Source organism: Rhincodon typus, chromosome 11 (genome assembly GCF_021869965.1).
Source record: "Rhincodon typus isolate 14 chromosome 11, sRhiTyp1.1, whole genome shotgun sequence".
Taxonomy (NCBI): domain Eukaryota; kingdom Metazoa; phylum Chordata; class Chondrichthyes; order Orectolobiformes; family Rhincodontidae; genus Rhincodon; species Rhincodon typus.
This window is the reverse complement of record NC_063342.1, coordinates 43,357,279-43,375,521: the sequence shown is the minus strand read 5'-3', so window position 1 is coordinate 43,375,521 and position 18,243 is coordinate 43,357,279. Positions and strand designations below refer to the sequence as shown.

Genomic DNA, 18,243 nt, shown 5'->3' with positions numbered 1-18,243 from the left:
GGATTGTTTCTTCGAACAGTATGTTTGCAAGCCTACCCAAAAACAGGCTATTTTTGATCTAGTAATGTTTAATTAATAAGTGATCTTGTAGTTAAGGATCTTGTAGGGGATAGCAATCACAGCAAGGTAGAATTTCGAATTCAGTTTGAGGGAGAGCAACTCTGGGCCACAAAACAGTGTCCTCAACATAAATAAGGGCAATTACCTCAACTTAAATAATGCGTTAATTGCAGGGGTATGAAGAAAGAGTTTTCTAAAGTGGGCTGAAGCAATAAGCTAAGGAGAAAGTCAATGGGTGAGCAAAGACAGATATTTTATAATTCTCAGTAAAAGCTTATTCGAATCAAAAAGGACTCAATGAGAAAAATGTTTAGCAGAGGTGGTCAAGGAGTATATCCAATCAAAAACTAAGGCATACAAAATAGCAAAAACTAGTGGTAGACCAGAGAACTGGAGTTTTTTTTAGGAACCATCTGCAGATGACTAAAAGTTGAATAGCCAAAGAGAAAATTAATTATCAAAGTAAATTGATAAGAAATATAAAAACCAGCAGTGATAGCTTCTGTGGGCATATTAGAAGAAATAGAGTAGCCAAAGTAGAAGTTGGGACCTTTCAAAGATACAACTGCAGAATTAATAACAGGGAACAGGGAAATGGCAGATAATTTAAGCTAATGTTTTACGCTGTCTTCATGGTGGATAACACTATAAACATCTGAAAGGTAACAAGATGTTAATAGGAGGAAAGTAAATTGTAACAGTTTCTATCATGAGGCTCAAAGTATTTCACAAACTGTAGGAATTGAAGGTAGGTAAGCATCCAGGACCCGATGGCCTATATCTCAGGGTTTTAAAGGAAATGGTAGCAAAGATAGCGGAGGCATTGATCAAAATATTCCAGAACTCACTGAATTTCAAAAGGGTTCCAGTGAATTGTGACATCCCTGTTCAAGAAGGGAGGGAGATAGAAATCAGGAACCTATAGGCCAATTAGCCCAACATCTATCATTGGGAAAATGCTAGTGTCCATATTAAAGAAGAAACAGCAAGCCATTTAGAAAAGGATAATGTGATCAGAGTCAATATGGTTTTGTGAAGGGAAAATAATGTTTAACAAATTCGCTAGCTTTATTTGAGGATATACCGTGCAGAGTTAATAAAGGGGAACAGGTAAATGTAGTATATTTAGATTTCCATGAGGCATTCAATAAGATGCCACAAAAAAAGGTTATAGTAATGGAGGTAATGTATCAGCATGGATTGAGGATTAATTAACATACAGAAGACAGAGAGTCAGGATGAATGGATCTTTTTCAGGTTGGAAATATATAACTAGTGGGTGGCACGGTAGCTCAGTGGTTAGCACTGCTGCCTCACAGTGTCAGGGACCCGGGATCAATTCCACCCTCAGGCGACTGTCTATGTGGAGTTTGCACATTCACCCCGTGTCTGCGTGGGTTTCCTCCGGGTGCTCCGGTTTCCTCCCACAGTTCAAAGATGTGCAGGTTAGGTGGATTGGCCATGCTAAATTGCCCATAGTGTTCAGGGATGTGTAGATTAGGTGGGTTATAGGGAAATGGGTCTGGGTGGGATGCTCTGAGGGTCGGTATGAACTTGGTGGGCTGAAGGGCCTGTTTCCACACTCTAGGGATTCTATGATTAGTGGAGTGCCGTAAGGATCTGACATAAAGCCTCACTTATTTACTACGTATATTAATGATTTGGAGGTGGGAGCAGAATGTAACGTATCTAAATTTGCTGATGTTACAAAAATAGGAGGGAGGACATGCACTGAGTCCATAAATAATCTTCAAGTGGAATAAAGATAAGTTGAGCGAATGGATAAAAACTTGATTGATGGAGCTTAGTGTAGAAAAGTGTGAGGTCATGTCAGAAAACTCAAAGGCAAACTCTTATTTAAATGGTGGCAGACTCCACGAAATGGGATCTGAGTGTATGAACGCAGAAGCAGCAAGTAATTCAGAAAGCAAGTAGTTTTTTTTTGCCTTTTATTATTGGGGGGGCTGGTGTTTAAATTAGGAAGCTTCATGGCACAACTGCCCATGATTTTGATGAAGCCAAACCTGGACTTCAGTGTAGCTTTTGTCCCTATATTTTAAAAAGGATGTACTGGCATTGGTGGCAGTTCAAAAAAGATTCACTTGGTTGATTTCTGGGATGAAGGATTGATTTATCAAGAATGTCTAAATGGGTTAGGTCTTTATTCATTAGAGCTTATAAGAATGAGGGGTGATCGTATTGAAGCATCCAAGATTCGAAGGGGGATTGACAGTGTATATGTTGAGGAGATGTTACCATTAGCCAGGGAATTTCGAGCAAGTGGTAATAGTTACAGAGTAAGGGGATACTCATTTAAAACGAAAATGGGCAGGATTTTCTTCTCTCGGGGGTAGCAAATGCCTGGAATTCTTTATCCCAGCGAATTGTGGAGTCTAGATTGTTGAAACTATTTAAAGAGGAGGGAGGTAGATCTTTGAACTGTCAGGGAGTTGAGGACCATGATGAGCTGGCATGACAAAGGACTCGAGGCCTAGGGTAGATCACCATAGTTTGGTATAAAGGCAATGCAGAGTTGAGATGCTGAATGTCCTCTTTCTGCTTATATTTTATATGCTCTTATATTTTCATATGCTTTCAACACAACTTCCACTATGAGGCTTCTTTCAGCAAGAATTCCCAAACCAGATCTCTGATTGGCACCAATTAATTTCAAACATGTTTCTGCCAAGAAAGAAAAGGGCCTTACTAAAAGAACCTTGCCTAGACTGTGAGACTAGTGGTATATGAAAGAATCAGTAGAGAAATATGATTCACCAATGTAGCATGAAATTCAGAAGGCCCTGCATTGACAGCAAGAATGATGAACAAGGTCACAAATATATAAGCAAGGTTAACTTGGAAATTCCATTGAGTACATATCACCCAAAGTGTAAAAGCATTGTAACTATATGAACAGTGTCAATATAGTCCAAAGATATCTCCACTTGATGAAGTATTTGAAAATTCATAAAGTCAATGGAGCTAAGTATTAATCATTCTATAGTTTTCCATGAATTTAAGATCCAGAAATTCTGCTTGATTGATTGTTAATTTTGCAATTGAAATTAAATCCCATAAGAAGACCATGTGCCCCGTGGCATCCACATTCACTCTTTGCTAGACTAAACAAAACTAATAGTACTACTCTGCTCTTTTGTTCCTTTGCATCAGATATTTATCATTTCTCTTTCTTTGTTTCAAATGTATTCCTCCAAGGACTCATTTTCCACAGTGGTGTACCTTTGCTATATTTTTGGAATTCGCTATTTGGTGTGAATACAGCTGGTGAAACATATTTCCCAAAGTAATCATGCTCCTGTTTACTTATGGAACATATTGCACATATGTTCATTTCAAGATCAAATGCCATGTGGGCTCTGACTAAAATGAATCATTACTAATTAATTTAGAAGTCAACCTTGTTGCATATGAATTAGAGAAGAACTAATGTGTGTTTAACAGTATCCATCTGAGCTTGTCATTCGTCTTGTGTTGGGCTGAGTAGTCTGATTTTTCACTGGGTTTGTCAAACATAAAGCAGGTATCAAGAGGTTAATTTCAAGTTAAGCCTAAACACTCTCTGATTCAGTGGAGCATGTTTTCTGTCTACCCATTAGTGCTCGATGAGGCTGCAGCTATTTGAGATCTATCTGACAGATAGTCATCATTTCTGGGATGATAAGAAATCAGCCAGTTCCCACACAGATTCGACCAGCAGATCCAAATTGGGGGAGAGTTATTTGAAAAGAGACGGAGTCTTAACTTCACCACAGATTTGTTTTTTAAATGGATCGTCTTTTCAATGTAGAAAATTTGTAAAAGCATCAATCCAGTTATGAGAGACACATCTGCAGTGTAAATCTATTTAGTTTGGCATGCAGTGAAAATCTGGTACAGGGAGGCCACTGACATTGATGTGGGAAATGAACAATTATCACCCAGAAGCAGTACAGGCTATTTTTCTAAATTTGGTGTGGACTGAACGGTTAAATATACCTTTACTTCAATAATAGTTACTGAATATGTGCGTAAGGAGCTATGCCATGATGACACTAAATGACATGGAACTCTTGTGTGTGTGTGTGTGTGTGTGGTGGGGAGGGAGGTCTCCAGAGGAGTCTTCCCATACCATCCGGGGGTTAGGTGCAAGGAGGCTCCAGCACCATTGTAATTGAAAGGACCAGTAAGCTAGTTGGCAGATAGGGTGATTTTTGAGGAATTTTCCTATTGCAAAGTCTCTGGAAGTAATCTGAATCTCCCGAAATGTGTTGTGGTGTGTTCATGGCTTTGTTGGGAGGGTTACTGCATCCTCATAAGGCAGACAGAGGCTGACCTTCCACATTGAGGTTGTAGCATGGGTTGGGCTGCAGTTACAGTGTGCCTGTGCAGTGTAGTGGGGAAATGCAACAAAGGCTGTGGGGATGACAAGTCCTGTACAATACACTCTTAGTTGGAGCCAGATTTCTCTATTCTCCTTGATGTGCTAGCCTATACAACCAGCATGCAGTGTACCCTCGATGTTCTCCTCCATGCTGCCCCCTTAAAATCCCTATCTGAGTAACCCACAGCAGAACCTGACTGTGAGCACAACTTAAGGGACCTGGCACAAGAGGTGTCCTTTCTCCCTGGTGAGGCTGCAGCCCACCTGTATCTGGTAACTCTCTCTTGCACTTCTCTCACTCTTCCTCCTGGACCTCCTGTGACTAGACAGGCAGAAATTTTTGAATGCTGAAAGCAGAATACTTGAAGGAGAAGAATGTTGTAAGGGAAGGGATATGATCTTGGAAGCAAAAGATCCATGGTTGCACCATCAGAAAGTTGCACATCACAGTTAGCAAAATGATGGTGAGGTTACACTGGAGAAAGATGATAAAGCAAGAACATCAATATTCTCAAAAACACCAGAGGAACTGCTTAATGTGCTCTGCCAAACGAGTGAGTGCATTGGGCCCAGGAAACAAAATGCTCTTGCTCCCTACTGGTTCTGCTGTTCTTCTTTCTATTGTGCACCGCCTTGTTGTTTAAGAAAGAGGTCGGAATGTCACTGGTTGTCTGGCACAGCTGAGTAGCTGGGATGTATATCAAGCAGTGAAAAGTTTGTTTAAGAGTGAAAGCAATGGTAGATGTGCAAGGGTAAATGACATATTTGGTTTCTAGATGTGAGTGCTGAGTGATGAGGCCGGATGATGGAGTGGTGGGGGCCTGCATTGAGCATTGAGAGAGAATGAGATGTTGGATGAAGGATCACTCACTAACCTTGTACACTCACATGTATTTATTAGAATTCTGATACCAGATCCTTGTGTTTCACTACCATCATTGCACGTCCCTGGCCACCGCTCCTTATCCCTTTGAGGCTTATTTTTGAGGACATCCTACACCACCATGAAGTCATGGCATCTCTCCTTCAGTCTATTTCTATCACTAATTCTCCAACATGGTTTCTAGGGCATATCAAAGCCATGCTGCGAGATATCGGTTTGTATGATCAGATGATTTCTTGCTATGTATCAATCAAACTCATGGAAGGCCCCTAAGTCAGTTACTATTGGTTCTGAAAAATGCCCAGTTTATCTTAGATTAAGGTTAGGGCATTTTGAAAATTTGAGCAACATGTGAAGCAAGTTGTTTCACGCGACTACTATGTAGTAGCAACACAAATGATTTTCATCACTGACAGAGTCAAGCCAAAAAAAATTCTGCCTATCTTACAAATGATTAATATGGTATATAAAACAAAACCAGAAATTGCTGGAAAATCTCAGCAGGTCTGGCATCATCTGTGGAGAGAAATCAGAGTTAATATTCCAGGTCCAGGGACCCTTCCCAGAATATGGTATTTGAGTTTGAGTGCCAGTATGATGTCAGATATGTAGGCTGTATGTCCGCAAGACTGGTGAATCATAACAAGTGGCATGTCCTTTCAGCTGTTCACCACAAACAAGGTACTGGCCATACCCCAAAACCTATGCACGCGAAACATGAGACACACCCATGTCTGTCATTAGACATGATTCAGCAGTTGGACAACATTTGCTGGTTCATCCTGAATGTGTGTGGAATTATGATTTAGGGTTGAGCGTCTAGCTATCACCCTCTCATATACACTCTGAAGTAGGGAGTGTTCTGCAGATTCCTGACTTGGCCTTGGATGTAGTGGACAGAATTTGGGAAATCAGATGAGTTACTCAGTGCAGAATTCTCTGTCTCTGACTTGCTCTTGTAGCCACAGTACTTATATGTCTGATCCAGTTCAGTTTCTGTTTTCCCAGTACTTTCCTAATGGGGAATTCAATGTTATTAGTGCCATTGGATGTCAAAGAGTGATAATTAGATTTTCTCCTGTTTGAGTTGGTCATCAGCAGGCATCATTAATAATCAGTTGTTTTGGCTTTTCCCTCTCTCCTCAAAACAATGGTATTGGAATGTCACAGATCTGTGTCTGCAGAACATCAGTTCATAAAAAACAACAACGGAAGTTTTCATGACAGTAAATCTGCTGCTGTTAACTGGTAATGATCAATTCACTTTCTTTATGCATCTGTGGACAAGTATTTCATTATCGAGTAAGAGAAAAGCCGCAAGAAGTGGGATATTTCTGACATATTATGTTCCTTTAAGTATGGAGGAATTTGAAGCCATCCATGAAATAGCACAATATCCATTAGCATTGAGATAGCAAAGTCTGATGAATTGGTAATTATATAACTATTATCTTGATGTTGTTCCTCAATTAGGTGGTAGCAACAAACATCCACAATAAACAAAGGCCTGTTTCTTGAGATAATGTCCTTTTGCTGGAAGTAATCTATATAGTAGATTTGTGTCTCTTGTGCTTCATGCTAGACTTTATTAAACACCATCAGTCACTTCTGTTTGCTTCTGTATTCATCTGTCGTATTTCCAGCAAAAGAGCCTTTCACACAGCAAGCAATCTATCTTATTACTTTCACAGATCACCATAAGATACTGTTGTCCTCCAGACATTTCTAACATGTTTCTTCAATTTCTGAGTTGCTTTGATAACTATTGAGGTTGACATGTATTCTCCAAAGTTTGAAGATTGCTTGGTGTATATTTCACGGCTTTCACTCTCCTGTCTTTGTGAAGGTGCCGCTGGTATATTAAAGCAAAAATGAAATCTGAAGAAAAGAGGAGAACACATTTCCAAAATGGACATAGTAAGTAGAATCGAGCCAAGACTGACTACATTGTGGTAGAATGGGATGGAGTCTGACTTTTTAAGTATTGTTAAGTTATTCTTATGTCAAGTTATTTGCTACACAATTTAATTGTATGTTTTCCAGGAAATGACATTTGGATGTAAAAGAATAACTGGCAAAGCTTATCCTGTTTAGTGGTCAGCAGTGAAACCAAAATCAGTTGTTACAACTGATCTCAAAGAAAGCCTCCCGGAGAGATCTAGTGAGGTGGCAAGAACTTTTAACACTCTCAACAAGCAATTGATAGTCAGTTAAAGCTGAATTTTTCAATCTATAGATTACAGGGCTGAGGTACTGAGAAAATAGAAGAGATGTGCATGGGGATGACTCCCAAAAGTCTTACTGTTGTTCCTCATGCATGAGATGATTGCTTGAGTCACAGAGGTAGGCAGCCAATTAATAGGGCCATACAGCACAGAAATGGACCCTTCAGTCTGACCAGTCCATGCCGACCATAATCACAAACTGAACTAGCCCCTGCACTTGGCCCATACCCCTCCAAACATTTCTTATTCATGAACCTATCTAAATGTCTTTTAAACATTGCAACTGTACTCATCCATCATTTGCTCTGAAAGTTCATTCCACACACAAACCACTTTGTGAAAAAAGTTCTCCGTCATGTCTGTTTTAAAATCTCTCTCCTCTCACCTTAAAAATTACGTTGATTATGAACCCAATTAGATCTGATTTCTCGGGCGTACTGATGTTTTACTGCTGGCAGAGTCCTCGGCTACATCTGGAGACCACTTTGACAATGGAGCTCAGAGGCCAGAGAACATCCCCAAAGCCAGGGGGTCCATCCCCCAAAGAGTGTGCCTCGCCAGGAAAGCCACACCTGTAGGTTATACAATATCTCCAGAGTGATGTCCCCTCTGCTGTGAGGAGCCTGATAGCTTGATCCCTCAATTTATCATTTGAATGCACACCTCCAAGGCTACCTCCATGTTTGGGCACTTTCTCAATCCCTGATATACTTCAGCCATGCCATCCTCTCCCTGTCAAGCATCAAAGTCTCCAGAGTTGCTGTGGGCTCTGATTTGACTAGCAGTATCAGAAGTTTGTCCCCAAACTTAATCATGATCATGGAGGGAGTTAATTAGACTGCCACATCCAGAATGATTGTACTGTCAGGGACTGAAAGCCAGGAGAAGATCCAACTCATGGTTCAGTGTAGATTCCTAGCATGGAGGCCCAGTGATGTCACCAAGTGGTCCAAGCAACCAACCACATTCAAGAATTCCCATGAACAGCCATGAAGTATTGAGTAGAAAATCCTAATCACGTTAATTTTTTTTAAACCAGACAGTTTAACTACAAAGGTGGGAAAACGTTTAGAAATGATAATCGAAATCAAAATTAACAGTCATTTGGACAAATGTGGAATAAGGAAGGTCAGCAAAGGATTTGCAAAATGGTTACAGAGATGACGTACTCGGATTTTCTGAATAAACTAGAGAAGCTGAAGTTGTTCTTAAAGAAGAGAAGTTAGAGTGAAGGTTTGGCAGAAGTGTTCAAAACCATGAAAACTGTTCCCAGTCGTGGAAATTTGCTGAATTATTCTTGCAGAAAGCCAGTGTGGACTCATGGTGGGAGAAATTCTCTCCTTCTGTGCTGGAACATCCAATGATTCTCTCTGCAATGATGGAGAACATCCCCTCATGGACAATAATGTGTAAGTGTGGGGAAAGGTGAGGAGGCAGGCCAATCTCACCAGTACAGGTATTGAATATGCTAACCATCTGAGTTAATTGACCTTCACCCTCCACCACCACTTTACCTTCCATTGAGAGAAAAAGGTAGAATCAATGGATAGGATTTTCATGGGCATTGGTGAGAATATAGGTGTAAAGTAGGGTGACATCAAGAGTAAGGGAATTTTCAACGTAGAGAGCAAAAAGTCTCTTTCTCCAATTAAGTGTTCAATGGTAGGATGAAAATCTCACCTGTGAGTAGTGGGAGGCCTGTTTGCATGGATCAGCATGTGATTATTACCCAATCGCACCTCATGAAAATGCAGTTTCCCATTCTCCCACCCACCAGATATACACAAAACAGCGACAATTCCTCATTCTCTCACCTAGAACCTTTAACTTCAATCTCTGTTCTCCAGCTCAATTCTAATACCATTTAAGTCAGCTTTCTCCTAGTTAATCATTCATACTTTTGATTGTTCATTTCCATCGTCATCCTAACACCTTATGATACCATGATCACAGTTTCCTAAAGTTTTCACACTGACACTTGATCTACTAGGGCCACCTCATTCCAAAAAAACAGTCTAGCATGGCCTCTTTTCTCATGGGACTGGGCACATACAGCTGTCAAAAGTTCTTTTAAACACTGGGAACACTTGTCCTTCCTTCTGTGCCCATTAAATGACCTGTCTAAAATCTGAGCAATCATTTGAAGCAAGACCATCATCTGTCATTTAATCCACAATATTCCAGAAAAATAGATACTAATGCTCACAAAGTCATACTGTTAGCATTATATCGTCAGATACAGTGGGACATATCAAGGTTTTAAGATATGAATAAACAGTTTACTACTAGTGTTCACATAACATTGTTGAAATACTTTGCCTTCAAGCCTATTTTATCAAGCATTTTTTTACAAGTTAGTTAATTCATACTGCAGTGATTGGACAGATTATTTGATTTTCCTTTTCATATAATATAATATAAAAAATCGGCTTTTTTATATTAATTAAAATAAAAACTAAGCTGCTGAGGAATGGATTATTTCATGTTTTATTTACTGAGGTGTCTTGTCAAGCTAAGATCTTGTATAAGTTATAACTAGTTGAAATAATCCTTTGGAAGGTTGAAAAGATAGATTAGAATTTCTTGCTGGGGTCAGTGTAGTTGCCCTTTTGTCAGTATAGGAATTTTTCATTTTCTGCCTACCGCTGGCAATCAGTAATACTAGTTTAACAGTAATGCTACTAATGTTTGGGAGAAAGCTTCAGTCCAAAAGATGTTGATAAGAACAACCAAAAGCAAAACAGCTTGCTTCATTATTCTTTTCCATTTGTTTATTTCAATTTTTAATGCCATTGTCACAACTGGAACACAAACAAGATCAGTTTTATGCTGTTTTGTTCTCTCATATTCACTATGCAGCTTTAATATCAGCAATCTCACTCCCCACTGTTTACATACGGCTCACCTACATATGTCACACCCATTAAAAAGACAAAGCAGATAGAGATGATTAATTTATCCAGCTATCCCAAGAATTGTTTTCCAAGAGGACAAGCATTACAATATGTAATTTGAAACTTAGATGTTCTTGTTGAGTTACCACCAGTTCACATGGAAAAGATGTTGGTTAGGAGAGATTCTTACCCACATTGGTTAAAAAAGAGTGTTGTTATGCAAAAAACAAAACTGTATTCCCCTAACTTATGAAGAGAACTAATGACCAATTTCACTGTTTCCATTTCATCAACCTTTATGACTTGGAGCAAAAGGATAATGAGTTATTAATTTTAATTGGTGCTATTCCATGAATGCATTTCCAAAGGAGAACTGTCCCAATACAAAAGCATTCATTATTAGAACTCTGTGATGGAAGAGTGATGTATCAAATTGAGTTTGTAATCAGCACATGCAAATTTTCACTGAACTGAAATGTATTGTTGACAACTTACAGTTTATCACTGAGGTTTTACTGTAAAAATCTTATCTTCTAGCAGTTGTGGCTTTTTTGAATGCAACTATAGATGAACGTGCTTGTTAGTATTTTAAAAAAGTGGCATACTTTGACAGTATGGATTCCAAATATCGGGGTGAGTTTTTCAGGGCTCTCCTGACCGTCAGCCTGAAATACAAGATAAATAGCCATTTCTCACTATTTCTGTTGAGCATTTAGATAATCTACTGCTGTTCCAATGGGCAACCAAGGGAACCCTTGCAGCTTACAGCCGCATATGGTTTGCTCAATGTTCTGATAGTGGCAGTGGGCATGAGACAGATTAATATCAAAGTGCCCCAGTTGTGTTTCATATTCCTAATATTGTCCTCCATCATTGTACCAGAATCTTGAATGCAGCAGGGTAAATAATATAAAAAGAAAGTAAGGCTGCAGAGTTAATTATATCACAGCAATCACTTCTTCATCAGTGATTTCTAATCAGCAAACAACTGCTTCCATTGTAATTTGCAGAATAAATCTGCTGAACCTATAGCCCCACATGGAGAAGCAGATTCCCATTGCATAGACTTTTACAATGCACATTTCCTTTTACCAATTTCCAGGATACCTGATGGTTCTGTGATTAAATACATAGAGAAAAGCCAATACCTTACAAATAAAGTCTGCTAGTAATTTGAAAGAGGATTTCTGTGTTGTGCTGAGTCTATTTCATTTTCAATAAATGTAAAATTCTATTTTAATTCTTTCTAGTCAGATTTCCGGAGATGAGAACGTACATTGATCCTGATACCTATGAAGACCCATCTCAAGCTGTGCATGAATTTGCGAAAGAAATAGATCCCTCCAGAATTCGCATAGAGAGAGTAATTGGAGCAGGTAAAAAGTCATGGAAAATACCAGAGAATCCTTCCTGCTGGTAATAAAATTGTTTTAGTTTGACTGGTCCCTTAAAAGTTGAAGCCTTTTTGGGGCATGATTTTTTTCTGCAACTAATCCATCCAGGCCATTTTGCTTAGCAGTGATCATTTGACTAAGCAAGGAATTTGAAGGCACATTGTGGAAATAATTGGTTCAAGCCATTAACCCATTCAGTAAAAATTCCCTTCTCTGCTATTTTAGTGACTATGTTAAACACTTTTCTACTCAGTATCTGAACCTGTTAGTCTATGGCCTGACTTTCCATTGTCATATTGTTTTTTGTGGACATTTGCTGAGTTAAATTGACAGCCAGGTTTTCCATTTTACAAAAGTGGGACAATAAGAGACAATCTAACCATTGCCCCTTGACATTCAATAGCGTTACCATCACAGAATCTGTCAGTATCAACATTCTGCAAGCTACCATTGTTCTGAAGCCGAACCAGACTCACGACATAAACACAGTGGTTACAAGAGCAGGCCAGAAGCTAGGAATACCGCGGCGAGGAACTCACCTCCTGACTCCTCAAGCCTGTCCACCAACTACAAGGCACAAGTCAGAAATGTGATGAAATACTCCTCACTTGCCTGGCTGAGTTAAACTCCAACATCACTCAAAAAGCTTAATGCCATCCAGGACAATGCTCCCGCATGATTGGCACTACATCCACAAATATTCAGTCCCTCCAATCCCGACACTCAGTAACAGCAATGTGTACCATCTACAAGATGCACTGCAGAAATTCACCAAAGATCCTTAGATATCACCTTCCAAACCCACAACCACTACCATTTAGAAGGACAAGGCCGGCAGATACGTGGGAACACCACCAACTGCAGGTTCCACTCCAAGCCACCCATCACCCTGATTTGGAAATATGTATCGCTGTTCCTTCACTGTGGCTGAGTTAAAATCCTGGAACTCCCTCCCTAAAGGCATATGGGTCAACCTACAGCACATGGACTGCAGCGGTTCAAGAAAGTAGCTCACCACCACTTTCTCAAGGCCAATCTACGGATGGGTGGGAAATGCTGGCCTAGACAATAATGTCATCCACTCTTGCCTCATGAGTGAACAAAAAAGCACAATGACTACAATTCCTGAAATACCTCATTGGCTGTAAAACACCTGGAGATATGCAGTGGTCATGAAAAGTGCAATATAAATGCAAGTTTTCTTTTATTTATGTATACAAAATGGGTTACACATTTGTTGTACCTTGCTGTAAAAGTGTGGAATTCTGTATTGGAATCATAGAATTGCATGGCACTCTAAGAATTCACATCAGGCCAATGTGAATTCTTTTATAGAACTATGCAATTAGTCACAACCCAGATTGTGCCACTGCTTCAAGATATAATTCAACTTTATTAACCTTTTGCCACTTCTCCTGTCCATTACCATGGATGAGATTGTGGTGAACTACCTTCTTGAACCACTTCAATTATGAAAGTAGTTTTTTTTTCACAGACTAAAGTGTCTTGCTTTAAATGTATCTTTACATTGCCCAAGTGATTTCATAATTTAAATCATCAATTGCTCATCTGATATACTTGTTTTGTCTATCTTTATCCATGCATCTTAGAAACTATCATGAAAGATCTAAGTTTGTTATGATTTTTACAAATTCTTCCCAGTTTGTAGATTTGGTCTATTAACTCTTGACATTTGCCAATATGTATGCCATCTGTGAAAGTGTGCATTAAGCTCAAAGTGCAGTAAAGCAGAAGTTGCCCTATACTTTAAAACTGAAATTGTAACCTTTGTTGCCTTAAAATATTATATATCACATATTCATAAACCCAGTCTTATATCTGCTCAGCAAATATATATGGGATTTCAAGACATTCTCATTCCTGGATTAATTTTGCTTTGTTGCTTAGTGATCCATTTGTGTGTATTGCCAGATCAATATTGAACACAATGTATAAAACATCTAGTTTTGCAAAATAGACATTAAATTTGATTCGAAACTGCAGTTTATTGGAAGCCATTAATTGTTTACAAAGTGCAAGACAAACTATGGAAAGACACATTATGAAATCAGTTTGCTTGAGGCTAAGATCCAGATATGCTTTTTTTAAAAAAAACTGCCAACTCCAAATGTGAGAATAATTGACGAGCATTATACCTTGTCAGAATTAATCTTTGTTATTGCAAATTAATTGACAGTTGGTTCTTTCTATTTTAATTTAATTAAATAATGTGTTAATTTATGTAGACATTGTAATCAAATCCAATTGATATCTGAAATACTTTCAAATTAAACATAATTTATAAGCCATACAAATAATGCCAGCTGCAGTCCACAGCACCTATAAATATGCTGAATTTGTTTTTGTACCAGGAATGCTCCTAATTCATTCTGTTAAAATAAAATCTGGTTTGGATTTTATTTTTTGTCACTATCATTTCTCTTTCAGACTTGATCAGAGTCACATTTTGAAACTAGAAATTATTGTTGGTGCAATGATTATATCAATATGCAGTGACATTCATATGATATTCCTACTTTAATCAAGTAGCTAAATTTTAAGATGATGCTATGGTTTCGTTTTAAGGCTCACCTCCTCAACTCAACAGAAACCCACATGAGAGATTGACAGTAGTTTTAATGAGGCAAGTCATGTACCTCAGCTCTCTCCTGCTCTTTAAGCAGGCAAGTGGGGCACCCGCAGAAGTGTCTGGGAGTCCTTTATTACATGTGCAGATCAGGTCCAATTATGTTATGAGGAAACCTGTGGGTCAACGGAGACACAACAAGTAAGTTTGGCAAATTACATTTTAAGATTCCTCATGGGCAAGAGTAACAGAATTGTTCCTTCAGAATGCAGAAGAATTTCCCTTGTTGTTGTTACACCATCACCACCTTCTTGCCCTTGCCCCTGACACATCTGCCCCTTGCTATCTCCAGGGCGCCATCAAATCTTAAGGGAGGCCCCTGACCTTCAATTTATAACCAAGGACTACTCACTCGGGTGCCTTGCTGCTGTCTCCTGCCACTGAACTCATCTGCCAGCCAAGAAGTGAACCTGGGTAAAAAGGAAAATCTGTGAAGCTCTGATGGCTGTGGAAAAAGTATTTCACTTAAGAATTGGCCCTTGAGTTTGCATGGCATTTAAGCCTCACCCTAGCATACACATCATTCCCACCACATTCAATGAATTTGGGACCAATCTACCTACTTAGTTAAAAGAATTTAATGTGTCAGATAAAACATTAGCCAGCTTCAAAGAAAGTGTTTTCTCAATCAAAAACCAGCATAGTAACATTATTTTTATGCTCGGTCTTCATTTTATGAACTATTTGTGTAAAAGTTTTCATGTTTCATTACCTGATCATGAAGTAGTCAAAGAAACATTAGAAGACATCACTTCTCCCCACTACTTAAAAAATGACACTAGACTCATTATGAAATGGATTCTTCAGGTAACGTAACATTGATAGATGTTTATAATAAGCAATGTTATTGCTGGAAACCATTAGAGGTTTATCATGAATTATATTAGTAGATCTAAAAATACCAATATCTGAAAAGCATAATTGCACAATACAACATGCTTATTACATTGTGCAATGAAGTACTGATTATTTTATGCTTGAAAGAAGATTCCTTTGACTTTGTTTAAAATAGTCCATGTCTTTATCGCTCTTGTCTCATCAGGGCATTTAATAAAACAGCACCACATACTTCTTGTCACTGGTTATGCTCCCAGTTTCTGCCACTTTTTTCCAAAGGCCTTTGATCTGAATGAGATGTCAATTCCATGTTCCTGCCCATCCCAAAAATCTTCCTTGTTGGTCAAGAATCTAACTACCTTTGCCTTCCAACTATTCAATGACCCTGCTTTCACTGCTCTCTGAGGAAGAAATTTCCAAAGACTCTCAAACCTGTGAAACTTCTTCATCTCCATCATAAGTGAGAGACCTCTTATTTTTAAACCGTCTCTCGCCATCATTGACATTCAAACCTCAGTTTGTCAAGCCTCCCAGTCACTGCTGTGTTGAAACTAATGACAATGAGTGTGTCTTCCTTCCATAGACTGAATTGGTGCAGAGGTAGGAAGGTAACATGGATTCCAGTGATTGTTCTTCCTCCTGATTAAATAGCCATCCAGAATGCAACACACTATAGGGGAGGGCATGAGATTCTGTCCTCTTTGACATTTGAGTTGCAGGATGCTACAAGATATGTCCACAAATGAGAATCTTTATTTGAGATCTGCAGTGGTCTTTTCTTGTCATTCCTTGCCACACCCATGCTTTTTCCAGGTCCAGCTGATTTCTAAGATGGCATCTAATATATGCCGCAGCTAAAAAAAAGACCTCCACTTTAAGACATGCTCACTGCTTTTAAGTTTAGTGGTGTTCAAGCTAGTCTTTCATGATTTTCCATCCCTACTCAAACTTGCAGCCCTCATCAGTGCACTTAATGAAGTTTGCATGTCATCTGGACATTAGTCGTACAACACATTCCCTGCACCAAATATCAGATCTCCAGACCTCTGTCCTGCTATTTCACACAGTCCACAGGAATGATGATAGAGGTTGTTTCTCTGGTAAGGAACATATCAGTCAATTGCTTAATGCATATTTGAACTACTACAAGATGACTAATGATAACTTTGATAACAACTGTGAGGATCCAGAGGTAAAGAATTTTAGAGCTGCTGTGACCATTTTCTGTGGTACTGATCTCTGGTGCTGTAAACGATTTTTCAGATAGGGTGAGTGAAGCCATTGAAGTGCTGGATCAACCTGATCATATTGAATGATGTGGTAGGCTCAATGAGCTGAATGGTTTACTGCTGTGTTCTTAAATTCAAGGCAGTGCTGATTTGGACATGGCTTCTAGCACAAAGTTACACAACTGCAACAGCTTCCCTCAAGAAGCAAAGCCACTTTACGCACTGCTCAGAGAACTACACTTGTGCTGTCCTGGATCTGTAAGCTCCACTGGAAAGTTTTAGTTTTCTGTGAGGATGCCTTCTTCTATTTTATTTCTCTACAGCTGTATCACTCTGTAAACTTTTCCTACTGCTGCCTCCCCTCTTACCAGAATGGAATTCTCAAAAGGACCACATAAAGGACTAATACAATTCAAAATATTGTACAATGACTATCCCGCGCTATGAAATCTTTTAGTCATGAAAAAGAATTATTTAACGTTGTACAATGGAATGCATTCTGAAAGAGTTAATGTTAGAAGCCACATTAGGTTCCAGCCAATCTGATGATGATATGCAGCCTTGGCAGTAGAGTTAAGGAACCTGGCTCTAGATCCCATTGAGGTCAGATGTGATATCCCTGACTCTGAATAGCCTTAGTAATGATGTCTGATTAGCCAATGTAACTTGTACCTCTTGCTATCATGCAATAATAAACTACATCTTGGTGTCAAATTACTGCCTCTTTTTGTTATGACTCACAGGTGGTTCATCCTGTACTAATGTTAAACAAACAGGCCCTTAGAATTACAATGATGAGAAGGATTAATCGCAGTACTCTACCCTGACCTCAAGATACCAGTGATTGTTTCCACAAATATATGACATCTAATGTAAGCAGAATGCCTCTTGTATCTTAGTGGATCAAAAGATCCCTGCAAGTAGTAGTGGCGGCAAACTCTTTACTTGAACTGCGCATAATTTGTGGACAATAGAGGGAAGTGATGGTAGAAGAGATGAAAATGATATTGGGGATTGCAACAATCTGATCTCAACGAAAGTATATTTAATGACCTTGCTACCTTTCTCTGTTGTGATCTCAGGTCATTCATACAAAGGTCCATCCAGAAATCGGAATAGTTGAGATCAGAGCATTGAATTAATGATTTGGCTTCTTGCACTCTTTTAGTTGCATTATCGTCCACTTTTTAAACAAGATCAGAGCAGCAATGATAAAAATTGCCCCCTTTTAAATGGTTTCTTTGAAAAACTAAACAATTCATCCAATAATAATTTCTTTTCGTAAGCAAGAAACCACTTTCAAAGATATGTAAAGTCCAAACAAATTCAAGACTTCTGCTACTCATCCATCTATGATCAAATGTTCTTTTGCAAATAGATAACAATTCAGCTGATGGATTAAACAAATAGTTGTAATAATATCCAGTCAGTAGGGATTCTGTATGAGACAAATTTCTGAGGTGTTGTACAGGGCTCATTAATCACGACTAAAAATATTCAATGCACATTTCAACTCTGAAAACCTCCTGAAGACAACAAGGCTATTTATTGAGTTTCTTGTAATATATGTTTTTCTTTTAAGAAGGTTTTTTTCTTGCATGGCAAATCATTTTACGCAAATTTTGACAGCTTTTCAAAACTCAAGTTAAAATTATTAGCTTAGGAGTTACAGGGAGTCACTAAGAACATATTA

At 38.7% G+C, this 18,243-nt stretch overlaps 1 protein-coding gene across 1 annotated transcript in view; it reads left to right on the top strand.

Moving 5' to 3' along the window:
• epha6 (eph receptor A6) overlaps positions 1-18,243 on the top strand; it is a 590,517-nt gene that overhangs the window by 514,720 nt on the left and 57,554 nt on the right. Inside the window, exons 9-10 of the mRNA XM_048603194.1 lie at positions 7,171-7,241; positions 11,694-11,819. Coding sequence (XP_048459151.1) covers positions 7,171-7,241; positions 11,694-11,819 — 197 coding nt within the window. The remainder of the gene's footprint in view (positions 1-7,170; positions 7,242-11,693; positions 11,820-18,243) is intronic.